The 16,016-nt window shown below is 40.5% G+C and overlaps 1 protein-coding gene across 1 annotated transcript in view; it reads left to right on the top strand.

Annotated features, from left to right (window-relative positions):
* Positions 1–2,234: 2,234 nt before the first annotated feature.
* Positions 2,235–16,016, top strand: part of pcdh1a (protocadherin 1a) — a 76,561-nt gene continuing 62,779 nt past the window's right edge. Inside the window, exons 1-3 of the mRNA XM_057321093.1 lie at positions 2,235–2,833; positions 6,529–7,347; positions 7,930–10,116. Coding sequence (XP_057177076.1) covers positions 6,556–7,347; positions 7,930–10,116 — 2,979 coding nt within the window. The 5' untranslated portion in view covers positions 2,235–2,833; positions 6,529–6,555. The remainder of the gene's footprint in view (positions 2,834–6,528; positions 7,348–7,929; positions 10,117–16,016) is intronic.

The following is a 16,016-nucleotide window of genomic DNA, read 5'->3' as shown; positions in this document are numbered from 1 at the left end:
AAAAAATCATACTACACTGTTAAAAGTGGTAACATGCACTCCGTTGCATGTGTCTTCATTAAAACCAGTTCATTTATAATTTTATTGTTCAGTTACCTGACAAAACAATCTTCACCTTTTATAATCCACCTTTCATGTGAAAAAATCACATCACAGCTTTTGAACGATATACAGTATGATTATGATAACATAGCACTTATCATGATAATTTGTTCGTCAGAGAGGATGACAAAAGGTGTTTGTATAGCGGATGCCAATTGGTTGTTGGAGCTGTGCTTATAACTGTGTTAGACTCCCATACACGTGTCGTTTCAAAATCAGACTCCCCGTGAGATTGCAATTATGTTCCAATTGACATACTGGGTAAGATGGGGTAAGAAGTCCCTAATGGTGGCAACCTTTTATACTTTTTCATTTGTGTACTGTTACATCTATATTGTTGTTTCCATACCATAATATGTTGGGGGTGCTCGATCATGCTCAATCAGAATCAGAATCAGAAGAACTTTATTGCCAAGTGTGCTTGCACACACAAGGAATTTTCTTTGGTGTTGGAAGCTTCTAGTGCAGACATTCAACACAATGACAATACAATATAATACGATTTACAGTCTAAAAGATTCTAAAATATGCATATATAAAATAAAAGTCTATTGTACAGAAAATGGGGGACAATAACATATAAGAGACATTGTACAGGGTAGTATATAGTAGAATATACAGAAAATCCGCGGTCACACTTGATTTTTCTTTCCATTGACTTCCATTCAGACGCATGCGAATGCGTCAGACCGGAAACGCAAGCCTGTCCAAAGATATTTCGCATTTCACTGCGTAGCAAAGTTCAAGTTTGGTCATGTGAGTGCGTGAGACCAACCGAAGATCTAAACGTCACAGCGTGACCTCTTGGTACAAAAATGTAAAAGATGGAGGAATCGCTCCCGCCCATTTTCGCAGCACTGTCCGAATGAATTTCACATGCTCAAAGTCTAGTCTGACCGTGGCATCATCCCATAAAATGTAGTACAATTTGTCAAATTGGAAATATTTATTCCCCATTTTACCCTATTCTACTATGCAGTGTACACATTTTAGGATAGTATTGTCTCACATGGAACATTACATTTTTTTTAGGAATGAGGGCAAACGACATAAAACACATAACACATGAAAATGGATTTGTTTGTAGAATAATCCATAGGTGTGTGATTTTGGGGACACACCTAATGACTACCTTCTGCCCCCCTACTTTGATAGAGCTGTAGAGATGGTGACCAATGAGCAGCCTCCCAAGTCAACAAACCAATCAGTAGTAGTAGTGACAAATTTAAGTACAACACCTGTTTAGTTGTTGTTTTGAATCTGTCTTGGAGCAACTCAATTTGCGTATGATCTTGATTTCTTATGTGATTATGGTGTTGACCAACACTCACCCACCCTGTTTAAACAACAACTAAATTCACGTGGTTTATTCAGCGGCTTTCATTTCTGTTGTGACTTCATTCATGCTACCAAACACATGCTTCACCATTCATTCATAATGCTCTCCTTTTCATACAGTGTGTTAAGGTCACCAAGAGTCTTGCTCTCAGCATGAATTGTTATCCAACACAGCACCAGCATTTTTCAGAATAAGAACAACAACATCATCAGCTGTGTGTGCGTGAGCGTGGGTGGGTGATGGGGGAGTGGATTTATGGGGTAGATTAGAGGCAACGTGAACACGCTTTGCCAGCCGTGTGTGCATCCAAACGCCCGTGGGTGGCGCCAAAAGAGCAAAGAGCGACTGCACAGATACCCTGCTCAGCTCTTAACTGTTGAATGCGTCAAATTGTATTTGCTCATTGGACGCGATTCCACCGCGATCAATACTCATCACATTTTACGACCCAATTGCTCAAGATTATGATCCACGCACGAGAAAGTAACGACGCAACGAGCAGAGCTCCGCGCGTGACCCTTGGAGGGATCTGAGGCGTTGAAGACTTTGTAGCCACCCTTAAAATTTCGATCTAATTAAACTGAAACAGATAAAAAGGCGTCTGATAAAAATAAGCCCTACTGAGAGCTGCTACTGTACAATGAAACAAAAACTGATAAGAGTCATTTGTGTTGGGCTATTAACAGATACACTATTTTCTTAACCTAATTGTGTCTTTTTGATCAAACAGCCTGTGGCGCGAGGGTTTGAGAGCCCCACCTCCTCGCGCTCTGAGCGTCCGCTTGCGCGAGCGGCTAGAGAGGAGCAGCGCGCGGTGTTGAGAAATCTCACTCATTCACTCTCTCTCTCTGACATGCATAGATATGCATGCAGGATTAACCCTGTGCGGAGAAGACCCCTGTGCCAAAACTGCGTTGATAGTCTACTTCTGAGGGAAACGAGAAGGAAACCCGAATCCATGCGTTCTGCCATGCACATTTAATATTCTTTTTGGTATATTCTGCTCACCATTCCACGAATAGTGTTGGGAGGATTTATGGACTGAAAACGGAAGGAGTTGTTCGTTTCAGAACTGTTTCTGTATCGAGAAGAAACGCCACAGACAATTTAACACCGACCACCAGACGTTATTTCTCATGTATTAATACTTAGTACCGACGTTAACAACCTGACGCGGAGTCGTAGGAATGGCGGGGAGAAATAACGCCGCTACTTATGGATTGTTTTTCAACGGGAGGATTTTTTCTTTTCTTGATGTCTGGATTCTTTAAAGAAGGGGTGTCTGTGGTACCTCGAAGGAAGCATTAACCGTAGTTGATTCTCAGACGAGAAGCCTTAGTCTCGGTGGAGACGCAGGGAGCTGGCAAGCAGAAAAAAAAGTGATCGACGAAGGTAGGCAACGAACTTTATTGACGCGAGTGGGAAAATGAAGAAAGCTGACGAGTTTTCTCGATATGTCGTTTTAAATATTCGATGCATGGCTCTGTGCCATTGCAGGAACTATTTGGATTTTGAGAGAATATGTATGGATGAATTATTACGCTGCCCGTTATGATTTAGACATTGAAACAGAATTTGGACGCTGTACTGTAATACGTTTTCCAGAATCATTTGGGCTGTTCTGCGGGGTTTACAAATAACCAAATGACACTTGTTCATCGCCGCAATAGAATTTAAAACGACTCGAATTTAGTATCGCTACTCAGTTGCATAGCGTAAATTAAGTGCGTTAAACCTTCTGCGTCATCTCAGACGTATTTTCATCGGGTACCGAACATTAACGCGTAAATATTAGGCTGCAATAAGGATAGTTGACGAACGACCAGTTGAATGTATGCTGTGCGCAACGGCAAGTCATGTATAACAATGTTATTAGCGTTAATAGCTACCCAGCTGCACTGGGTTGTATGTTGTTCAACAGGGCTGCAGATTTTAATGAAATCGCAGTGAAGCGCCCACCTGGGCTGGCTGGGTCAACAGCAGGATCAATGTTTGGTCAAATCCTTATAAGGCTGATTACAGGATTCCCCCATACACCATCTCCACCCTCAACCCTCTCTGAGCTGCAGGGGAGACACATATAAAATAGGGTGAAATAAAAATGTTATCTTTACAAGTATACAGTATATATACATACATGCATACATACACACGTACACAAACACACACACACACATACACATATATATATATATATATATATATATATATATAATGACATTTTTTCAATCTGATATCCCCTTTTCTTTTTTGTCCATAAAGGGAGATAAAAATGCATTAAAATAATAAGAACAGTAGTAAATATGTTTATAGACTACTTGATTCATGTAATCAAATATCATATTATTATCAATATAACCTATATTTATCACATAAGAAACTCATTAAAATGTTTAATTACTTTATCATAATTTTTTTTTATTTTAAATAAAACAAAAATAGGGCATAGTCTTTTAACAGCATTCCAATCACTGCATTTATTTGGCTGCAAAATTGCAAAGCATTTGTCCATAGGGTGAGGTGTGGGCAATAATATGGGTAACTGATTTAATTGGGCTGAGCTGAAATGCTAAACCTGTTGAACCTGAATGAATGTGATAACAGATGATTTACAGCACTGCAGAAAAATAAAAGGTCACAATACTTCAGGGAAAATAAAATGTCTGCATGAACTATCAGTCTCAAGAGCTGGGCGAAAATGACTTTAGAACTTGTTCAGGGTGGATTTCATGCATGTTCAAATTTGAAGTTGTTGCAGGCATCTTGTGCCTTGCGAGGAAAGCTTGAAATGTACGACTTGAGGGATCAGACAGTGTCGGTGCTGTAATTTCAACAGAGCTGAATGAGATTTATGCACTACCTTTTTCTGGCTGTTTAAATTAAATATTGTAGGTGTTTAGCACATCACACACTGTTAAGACGTTCACAGTGAACATAAAGCATACTCATTATCAAGTTACATATAATAAGCTTGTATACATGCATACAATATATGTATAATGTTTTCATCCACACATTTTCCTGTTCACAGCTACTATAATAACCTTTAGTTTGTCAGGTACTCAAAATAGTTGGAAACATCAACAGCTCTTAAATAGTTTGAGTGTTTGTAGACTCTTATCAAGATGAGTGCTTATGCTCTTGGGTTGCTTGAAGTGTCTCTTATATAAAGAAGGTTGCCATGCTTTATTATTATTAATCTTCTTAATAGTATTGCAATTATTTGTGGATTCATTCGCTAATCAGTGCCACTAAAATTCTAGAAATGTTGAAAAAAATGTTCTGAAAAGAAAAGTCATCCAATCACATTTACTCCATAGAACAAAACGCATGTCATTTTCTTGAGAATATTTTAAGCTTCTTCTAGAATGGATCCACTGTTGAAATCTAACTGCATTAGTGTTGGGTTCACCCTCCCACTGCCACAAGTGTGAAATGTTTCTTAGTCCTTCAAAGGTTGTGCTTTATGTCACACTCCTTGATCATGTTTTTACCCTACACACTATCAGCACAGCTAAATCGACAGTAGGCTGTCTTGCAAATGCAAAAAGAGAACACATCAATACCTAGACAATTAGTGCATCAATACACGGCACTCCCAATCTTAACAGATCTGAAGAAATTGGATTTCTGATTGGATTTCTATGCATTCTTGTGTTTAGCTATTTTGTATAACACTTATTTACTCTCCTTTGGATCACGGTCGCTTGCACAGCCTGTATTGATTCTGGTTTGTCTCATGCTTCATTCTAGATGTTACATGGATGTTTTGCATATTTTAATGTAGGGCTCTTCAAAGACCACAACATTTAGTGGTACAGCTCAATAAACTATCCGCAGTCTCACAAAGGCACAACAAGAGATCTTCCAACACAGGAAATAATTAAACTCCAGCATCCATTTGGTGCTTAAAACAGAGAAAAACCTGAAGCCAGGGGAATACGGATCAAAGCAGATGCTAAAATAAAGCCTAGTGATTAATGAGGAAGCCTAGCAGGTGGAAAATCAAACATGAACGTTGCCGTGTGTAAATTAGCCTGAAACTTCTGAGCCCCGATAGGTCAGATGTCTGAGTAAATCTGTGTTTTGAGATAAGGGCTGGCCTTCAGGTGCTCCGTGACCTGGGTGTGCAGAGTCTTATTTTACCAGCGTATTACAAATGGGAATATTTTACATTCTGTGATGCTGAATGGACCCTTTGCTGTGTAGGCAGTCTTCTTTATACCTTTTGTCTCATCAGCACTTTGCATTGAGAAACTGCCCATTTTATGTTATGGGCCAATGAAATGAGTGTAACCTTCATTAAAGGGAAGTCATCCAAAATAATAGCCCTATCACTGGCTGTGTATATGCACTGGATTAAGCATACGTTGAGGAAAGTATATTATAAACTGCTTATAAAATGGATTAATTTATGTTGTAAATAGTAAAGCTTGCTGAGCTGTTGTTTTTCAGCGTAACAGTAACCCATACCTTCCTATTAAAAAGCCCATTAAGAAGTGTCTTATTACTTGTTCTCAATCATTAATTTCCAAAAACAGCTTAGCTTGGACAGGCACTCAAAAGAGTGATAATTAACATTTTCCTGTGTGGTATTAATTGGCATGATTTAACGCCCAGATTTGGAAAAAGGGGCATTTTGTAGCCAGTGGCTGAGGCTAAAAATATTACAATATCGCATTATGTCAGAGAAAGATGAAACAGGTTTCACAGTATTAAGCACCTTTTTACGGGTACACTTGTACGGTAGATTCGCCTTTCCTTCCTTTACATCCAAGTAATCGTCTGCTCAAAAATGAGGATGATAAATAATGTAAGATAATGAGAGAGGAGGCTTTTAGTGGTGTCGGGGGAAGAAGCATTTTCCGGAGAGCTTTTACAAATCTTAGCTTGGATTTAGTGTGCACAATGTGTACACAAAACAGTGCTTGCTGTATGAATTCTGTTTCACCCTCGACTAGGTTCCTTACTAGTAAAAATAAATCGAAAGGCAAACACAACGGAAGTTTGTTTTCACATGTTTGTTGAAAAGAGTACTGAATGACACACTTGTTTATAATTGACATGTTTTTCACGCTGTTTTGCAGACTGAGGTGTTGCCTCTCCGAGGGCTCATGGATCTCCCTGTGGTGTTGTTTCTGCTGTGGGGACTATTACTGGACTTGTTGAGTGGTGCGGTGGGTGGCATTCTGTACCGCGTGCATGAAGAACAGCCTCCCAGCACATTGATTGGCAGTCTGGCGGCTGACCAGGGTCTACCAGACACTGGACACCTGTACAAACTGGAAGTTGGCGCTCCCTACCTGCGGGTGGATGGCAAAACTGGGGATATCTTTACTACAGAGATCCCTGTAGACAGAGAGACTCTGAAAGATTGTCGTAACAAAAACAAACCTTGCTTTCTGGAGTTTGAGGTGTCCGTCACAGACCTTATTCAGAATCAAAGTCCACGGCTGATAGAGGGAAGGATCGAGGTGCAGGACATCAATGACAACACACCGCAGTTCCCCTCACCTGTTCTCACCCTCTCAGTTCCAGAGAACACCCACGTGGGGGCACTCTTCTCAATTTCTCTAGCCACTGACAAAGACACAGAAAGGAATGGAGTAGCTGACTACACCTTAACGGCAGGACCAGAGGCTGTAGCACTCTTTGGTCTCCAGGTTGCAGAAGACCGAGGTGAAAAATTGCCTCAACTTATTGTGTTGGGAAACCTTGATCGAGAGCTGAAAGATTCCTATGACCTCACCATCAAAGCTGTGGATGGAGGAAATCCACCTCGCTACAGCAGTGCCTTGCTGAGGGTCGTCATCGCTGATGCCAATGACAATGCACCCAAATTCGAAAAATCATCCTACGAAGCCGAAGTTGCAGAAAACAGCCCAGTCGGACACTCCGTGTTGCAGGTAAAATGGCAAACATGCAAAGTCAACCTTTAGTTTCAAACAAAGCAAGATTGTCTGTTGCATCATCTAGAAGTGTGAAATTTTAATGAGCACTGCTGTCTCAACCTCCCAACTGTCTGTTCTTTACTTTGATGCTTTAGTGAAGCAGGGCTTAGCTCACTATATGCATTTCCTAATTACTAGAAGTAATGTAAAAATAAACAAATAAACTAAAGTGAACCAAAAAAATATTTTAAGGAAGAGTATTTATTTTAAGGAAATAAAGGGAAAATTTTAATTTGAGTTAAATAATTGAGATGATTAGAAGTATATAACATTTAAAAGGAATATGCTTGTTGCTAAGGAAAACCATTCTGTATAGACCCCATACATCTTGTTTTGTATCTTTCTGTTTTGTTACTTGTCTTGAACTTTAAATATCTTCTTTTCACATTCGAAAACCCAATTTTTAATGGCTCGTAAAATGATGTTTTCCAATTCAGTCCTGATCTGTTTTAACATATTTTTTAAAATTAATATTTTATGTTATCATTTATTTCAATCAAAGTAAGTTCAAGTAACCTTTAATTTTTTATGTTGCAGGTGAAGGCTAATGATTCAGACTTGGGTCCTAATGGTGAGATTGAATACACATTACATCAGGCTGTTGATCCTGTGCCAAAACTACTCCGGATAGACCGTTCCACAGGCATTATATATGTTAAAGGTCCATTGGATCGTGAGGAGATCAACAATCTAAAGTTTTACGTCGTCGCCCGAGACAAAGGCCCCTCGCCCAAAAGTTCAAAAACATATGTTTCTATTGATGTGACAGACCAGAATGATAATGCACCAGCAGTGGAGATTCGTGGCATTGGTCTTGTGACCCATAATGATGGTGTGGCAAACATTTCAGAGGACATGCCGGTTGGCACTGCGGTAGCCCTGGTGCAGGTTTCCGATAAAGATGAAGGGGAGAATGCTGTGGTGACCTGTGTGGTTGCAGGTGATGTTCCTTTCCAGCTTCGACCAGCCAGCGATTCCTCAGTTGACAACAAGAGGAAGTACTTCCTGCAGACCACAACCCCTCTAGACTACGAAAGGGTTAAGGACTACCGTGTGGAGATAGTGGCAGTAGATTCAGGCAACCCAGCACTGTCCAGCACTAACTCACTGAAAGTCCAAGTGACGGACACAAATGACAATCCCCCCATTTTCTCACCAACCCTGTTTGAAGTGGAGTTTGCTGAGGAGAACCAGCCAGGCGAAAAGGTGGTATATGTTGTTGCCTCAGATGCAGACAGTGGCACTAATGCAGAGCTGGTCTACAACATTATTGCAGACTCTTCAACAAGGGGGCTTTTTGAGATTGACCCCAACTCAGGAGAGGTACGTGCTCGGAGCCCTCTTGACCGCGAGCACAAGGAGCGCTATGAGTTCCGTGTTACTGCAGCAGATAAAGGGGTTCCTAGTCATAGGGGTACCGCCACAGTTGTAATTAAGGTTCTTGACAGAAACGACAATGATCCCAAGTTTATGCTGAGTCTCTACAGCTTCTCAGTCTTGGAGAACATGCCACCCCTTAGCCCTGTCGGCATGGTAACAGTACAAGACATGGATGAGGGTGGCAATGCTCAAGTACAACTTTCTGTGGAACCAGATGTGGGAAAATTTGTCATCCAAAATGGTACAGGCACTATTCTGTCTAGTATCTCATTTGACAGAGAAAAGGAGAGCAGTTATACATTCCGTTTAAAAGCTGTGGATGGAGGGGACCCACCCAGATCGTCATATGTTGGTGTGACAATCAATGTCTTGGACGAGAATGATAATGCACCTGTTGTTACCAAACCATCTAATTCATCTTTCAGACGTCTGTCTCCCATGGCTGCTCCAAACAGTGTTGTGGAAGTGGTGGAAGCAGAAGATATTGACTCTGGGTCCAATGCTGAGCTAGTATACAGCATTGCTGGGGGAAACCCGCATGATCTTTTTTATATCTCTCAAACGGATGGGGAGATCACACTAACCAAGGAGTTAACTCGAAAACATAGTGGTCTTCATCGACTGGTTGTAAAAGTGAGTGATAGAGGCAAACCAACCCGCCATGCCATTGCCTTGGTACACATTTACGTAAATGAGACCATTGCTAATGTAAGTCATGTGGAGGCACTTGTGGGACACAGTTTGTACACCCCACTGGACATGGACATTGCAGGAGATCCAGAATACGGTTTGGCTGCCCAAAGAAGCAACATTGTATATGGCAGTTTGGCTGGAGTGGCAGGGGTGGTCACTGTGATCATTGTGGTGGTCTTCATCAGGCATCGTCTTCAAAGAGAAGCTAAGAGTGGTTATCAGGCTGGCAAAAAGGAGACCAAAGATCTGTATGCCCCCAAGCAAGGACCAAAAAGTGGCAAGGGGAGAAAAGGGAAAAAAGGTAAGCCACCAAAGTCACCCAAACCTCTTGGAGAGGATGAGGAGGTCAGCCTTCAAAAAAGCCTGAAATTTAACCTTGATGGGGTAAATGACAGCCCCAGGATCCATTTGCCTCTGACATATCCGCCTGGAAGTCCTGATCTAGGCAGACACTACCGTTCCAATTCCCCATTGCCCTCCATCCAACTCCAGGCGCAGTCCCCATCTGCCTCTCAAAAGCATCAGGTCGTCCAGGAGCTCCCTGCTGCCAACACCTTTGTGGGAACAGGCGGTGATGACAACTCGACCGGCTCAGACCAATACTCGGATTACAGCTACAAGACCAATCAACCAAAATACAGCGCAAAAACGGTACAGATCTTTTTTTCATTTTTGTGTAGTGTGTTGACAAAAAAGTGTTTTGCTGCCATTTATTGATATGAGTCATGCTAATATTGTTCGGGATAGTAAGTGTACTAAAATAGTGGGTATTTTTTACATGACTATTTTTATTTGTTAGTTTATTACATTTCTTTAATCACATTTTGTTGATATATCCGCTGAAAAAAAAAAGAGACCCTTCCATTGAATTGTGGCCATTCCAGTCCAGTTGTCTGTTGAATTTCAACAAAGTGATAACATTTTTTATTTAGAGGTTATCACATAAACAAAAAATAATTTTCTGAAAATGCATTTTTATTTGAAATTTGGGAAAAATGTTAATAGTTTACAGAATGAAGCAAAAATGATAATTTTACCTAAACACACACCTATAAATAGTAAATTCAGAAAAACTGAAAATCATTTTGAAATGGTCTTTTAATTTTCTCTGTGGCTGTATATTTGAGGCACCAGTTTGCAGTCTGAAAATAGACTTGATTACAATTTGCTTACCGCATACATAATGACAAAGGTCCAGTCATAAAGTGTTTTCTGAAACAGTTTGCTCATGAATAACCCTCATCTCATTTTAGATTTTTCTGTAATTCTTCAGAGTGTAAGTAGAGTGTAAAATATGCAATTTGCTCGAGCTCACGCTGTCTCATGTAATCTGATCCGCTCAGTGAGAGGCGCCCATCTGACCTGCTGCCACTGAAGTCCAAAGTCATTTTCTTAGCCTCAGATTTGGCTCAGATACCAATTCAGCCTGACCCACTTAGATGCCAATTCAATGTGCTCAGTTCAGATGAGCCAATATGAAAACACTTGAGCACTAGATGCAGTGATACTGTACGTGTGTGTGTGTGTGCGTGTGTGTGCGTGTGTGTGCGTGTGTGAAGGGAAGTGAAATTGGTAAGAAATTTCAAATCGAGTGTAATCTGGAGTGTGAGTGGTAGTAAGGTTTACTGGGCAGAGGCTTGAGACAGAAAGCAAGGTCACACGGGTCCTGACTCCATCAGTACCAGTCTGTTGTTTGATGAAGCCAGCAGATGCTAGATGACAGACAGAGTGAGTGCAGGCCTTGTAGACTTACTGACTGGGGAGAACAGTTACCCCGGCAGCTCCCACACTGTGATGGACAGCATATGGCATGGAAGTGACAATAGACTCCAGCTACAGAGAGTGTGTTGCATTATTGCGTGCTGTTTGTGCTCCCAGCCCTCCGCGTACAGTCATGTGATCTATTTGTGTAAATGTGGGCTGGTGGCAAGCAGACCTATCCGATCAGATTTCCACTCGAGAACATACGTTACATAAATGGATATTTGTATCTGCGAGAGTAGACTGATATACGTATAAACAAGGGACAGATGTTAACTCGTCTGACATATCTGAGCAGATGTGAACTTGTAAGGAATCACCCCCCCCCACATCAGGCTTAACAGATTGACCAAAATAAAAAACTTAAATCTCAGCCAAGCTGAGTGACAGATGTAGAGTGCTTAGCGTGACAGAGTGAACGGTAATACGCTCACCGATGACTCCGCGCGAGCGGCAATGTGCTCAGGTGCGTGTGACAGGCTTGGCTCCAGCTCTACCAGTTTAAGCTCTGATGAGTGTAAACACAGTGGCCTTGTTTGTCGTTTATTGCCAGTGAGGATTGAGCGTGATGACTGGCTTCAATGCTCTCCTTCCTGGTCAGTAAAAAACTCGTTAAGTGGAGTTTGTTTGTTCAGGAAGACTTATCCTGAAGTGTTAAAAAAACCCAATACTCAATTCACAGTGGCACTGCCTGACTTCATGAAGAGAACTCTGTCTGAGTGTGTGGCTCTTTAGTTTGTGTGTGCATCGCCAATTGTGTCTTTCACAGATCATGGATCTTCCCGAAACTCTTTTTATAACCTCCAAATGTGGTAGACTGTGTGACAGCTACTGAGAAGGCTGCATGGGTTTATCAAGTATGGTGCGGATAATTAGCTTGGTCATTGCAACGATCTAACACCTCTTTTTTAGGCCTAGAGTGGGAGACATTAGCACACACTGAAGGATCAGGGGAGAGACCTTCCCAGTTATTTTGGAGTTGGTGTGATGAGAGCTTACGAAGCTGTAAATCTGAGCTTAAATTAAAACCATACAATTAAAATGACTTATTAAACGGAGATAGCACTCTGTTGCCCACCCCTCACCATGGGCTGCCCTTCATCTCCCATTGCTTCCAACTTAATAGTAAAGGATTGGGAGGGATGGATATTCGGGCAGGGCTTTAATTAGTGAAACACATCTCTTAACCCTTTAAGAGCCAATATTTCTCACTGTTTATACTGTTCTAGATATATTTTAGGAGCAATTAAAGTGCCTTAATATTGAACCATCTCTGTGTATAATTTAACTGACATAAATTTATATCTATTATATATAATTTATTTTTTAATATTTGTTTTACTATTTTTAGGCATATTTTTTTAATGTTTATGTGGTTTTTAAATTGTTGCATAATGGAAATCTATTTTTGCTGTGATTGTAGACTTGATTTATTTGTTATAAATTCTTTAATTTGATGATATCATGAATAAATATTAACAAACATAAATAAGTCATATAAATATAACAAAAAGTACAAATAATTATTACTTGACATTCAACACTTTTAGCTTGTGAAAGGGATAGTTCAGCCAAAAATGACATTTCTGTCTTTATTTATTCACCCTCAAGCTATTTAAAACCTGTATACACAAAAGATGATATTTTAAAGAATGTTGGAAACCATAGTAGTTTGTTTCTTTACTATTGTAGTCAATAGTGCCACAGAACTGTTTGGTTATAAGCATTCTTTTAAATTTGGTTTGAAACAACTTGAGGGTGAGTAAATGATGACAGGATTTTCACTTATTGTCTGAACTATAACTTTAAGAATTTAATACTGTAAATAATATTCGCCAAATTTTCAACCAAAATAACTATATATTGACTACAGTAATATAGTGGTCATCAATGTCATGATATAGGATTTTGGTCATACCGTCTAATAGGGCTGTGTATTGGCAAGTGCCTCCCGATACGATACATATCACGATAGATGGGTCACGATAATATATTGCTATGTATTTCGATACGATACACATTTGCGATATATTGCAATACTTTAAATAGAAAATGTAAAAAGTAGAGCTAGAAATACAACATGCTGTGCACCACCGGGGGTTTTCTGTAAGGATAAGTGTAAAAACATCCCTTACCTCTAGGGATGTAACGATTCACTCAGCTCACGATGCGATGCGAGTCACGATTCTGATCTCACGATGCGATTTATTCACGATTTACTCACGATTTACTCACGATTTACTCACGATTTATTTTTACAAAATGAGTTGAAACAAATTAGAAATGAACAACTTCCCTTGCATTATTTCTTAAATGCTTCACGTTTCTTTGTATGATAAAATAATGTTTTATTTCAAATAACAAAACTAAACTGCAATTTTATAACAAATTAATAATAGAAAAAGTCTCTTTAATATAAACAAACTAATACTGTCTGAGCTTTTCTTGGATTTTTTTGCATTTAAGAAATATCAGCATGTCCACGTTTAGATTTGCAGTGAAAATAGTGGCCCCTGCTGTTCAAAAAATGTATTGCGATTCAGTTCACACCTCAACCGATTTGAATCGTCACTCATTATAACCGATTTTCAACCGGCTCACGGTGAATCGTTACATCCCTACTTACCTCTATAGAGTGGCCATGATGTGCGATGCATAGACCTTTAGATCAGAGGTTTGGGTTCTCAAACTGTGGATTGCGCCCCTCAAGTGGGTAGCACAGGGGAATAAGGTGGCTCACGCAAGTCACTTGGCTGTTGTGGTGCATTACAGTTAAAACACTGAACATGGGCAGTATAAAACCCCTGGTTCATCCGTGCTGTAAATGTGCTGGTGTCACATCCGTGAAAGCACAATAAATGTTATTGTTACTTTTCTTAATAACTTTTTGTCTAATGCACTGCAGTAGCCAAGTGACTTGTGTCATGACTTGCGAAGCCTACAAACAGCATTATTTTATATAACTCATTACTCCATTACTTATTTTGAAAACCAAAGCACACCCACACATCAGCTCTGAGAGCTCCAAGCGTTCTTATATTTTTCCCCATGTTCGCTTCCACTTACTCTTGGCCATATGTATATGACATGATTTAAAAAATATATAGATAGTAGAGGTATCACTATCGATACACTATCGAAAAAAAATAATATTGCGATAGTTACATGTATCGATATTTTTGCACAGCCCTACCGTCTAAGCATTCAGTGGAGCCTTCCAGGAGAGCAAAAACAGAGTAAAAGCAGTGAAGTGTATGCTAGCAAGGCATTGTAGCTGAAAAAATAGCTCCAAGCCAGGTCATCCCTTATATCTCCCCCCATCTCTCTATCTCCATATCTACCACACATGCCTCATATTCTGTGGCAAGTGAAGCTTAAAGATAAGGAGATCTAACATCAAAAATGTTGCCTTACTACAAAGAATTCTTCCTTTCCCTTTCTCTGTGGACTCCTTCTCTTTTTCCCTTTCACTTCAGTAAATTATGCACCCTATATAACGAATTGAACATGGCCATAAATCAGCACAGGCTCTGAGAGAGGCTAAAAAAAGTAAATATTCAGTACCTTTAGAGCCCCTGCTCTTTGTACACTTTCTCATACACTTATATATTCTCTATGTAAGACAGCCATGCCTTTATGCAGGCTGCCTCAAGGCCCTTCCCAGAATCCCACATTTTAAGCATCTGCTCAGCACAGTTCTGGCTAATATCCATAGCAGAATGCACCCGTACACCTCAAACCCGGCGCCCACCCTCTCAGATCTCCCCTCGGTGAATACAGCCCATAATACTCTCAGACTACTCCTCATTAGAGCACAATACTGCCGGTGCTCCGCTCGCTCTCGGCAGACCAATCTACTGTCAGGTGCGAAAGCCTCGAAGGCTCATACGCAGCGTGAAGGCAACTGCTGCACTTACAGGAATATGAGAGATCGAGGCACCCCCCCCAGCCTGCGGGAAAGAACAATTGAGCAATTATCAACAAATACTTTGCAATAAAATACTACGAGAATCGCTCACACCAGGGGGAAATTAGTACAATACAACACAATTCCACTGTATCAGCTACAGCTACAAAACAACATCCCACTAGTAGGTCAATATGGTTGATGCAATGAAGACAACAGGGAGAATCAGATATGCATTCTTGTTTGTATAGAATCTCTCTCTGGAACTAACAGGTCTCTGCAGGCACTTACGGAATGACTGGTCTTGGCTGACACTTCACAATCGATTGACCTGGACAAGTGCTGAGGGATTTAGTGCACTGGACAGACATATTCCAAATGAGTAATCTTGTCCATGGCGGTCGAAGCGATAAGGCAGTAGAATCACTAAGGGATGTTTTTAGTTCTTGCTGCAGCCATTTTGTAGTCAAACCACATTTTGGCCTATAATCAACTTAGTATGTTCAAACCGGTTCACCTGCCAAAATGATTCACTAGATATCACCACTCTGTTGTATCTCTACTTCAAATAAATGAGACGGACGTGACATTTTGAGTCTAGGCTAATCGATTCTCATGATCTTGACAAGCTCGCTGGGATGGGCCTCTCAGAACTGACACAGTAGAATTGGATCATCTCTCTCCCACTCTCTGTTCATCTCAAAAGAACACAAACTCTTACAGAAACTTGAAGACGGCCTGTGTAAATGTCCATGCCCTGTTTTTTCTGTCCGGTTGGTGATTTCAATCTAACATCCCAATGATTACCTTGTAAGAAGAATTACAGCCCTTATCCAGGAGGTGCTTCGCGGGCAGGTTGCTCTGTCACCACTGGCTGATGTTG

The sequence above is a fragment of the Triplophysa rosa genome, linkage group LG22 (assembly GCF_024868665.1).
Source record: "Triplophysa rosa linkage group LG22, Trosa_1v2, whole genome shotgun sequence".
In the NCBI taxonomy this organism is placed as follows: Eukaryota; Metazoa; Chordata; class Actinopteri; order Cypriniformes; family Nemacheilidae; genus Triplophysa; species Triplophysa rosa.
The sequence above is the reverse complement of the archived record's forward strand: the minus strand, read 5'-3'. Positions and strand labels throughout refer to the sequence as shown.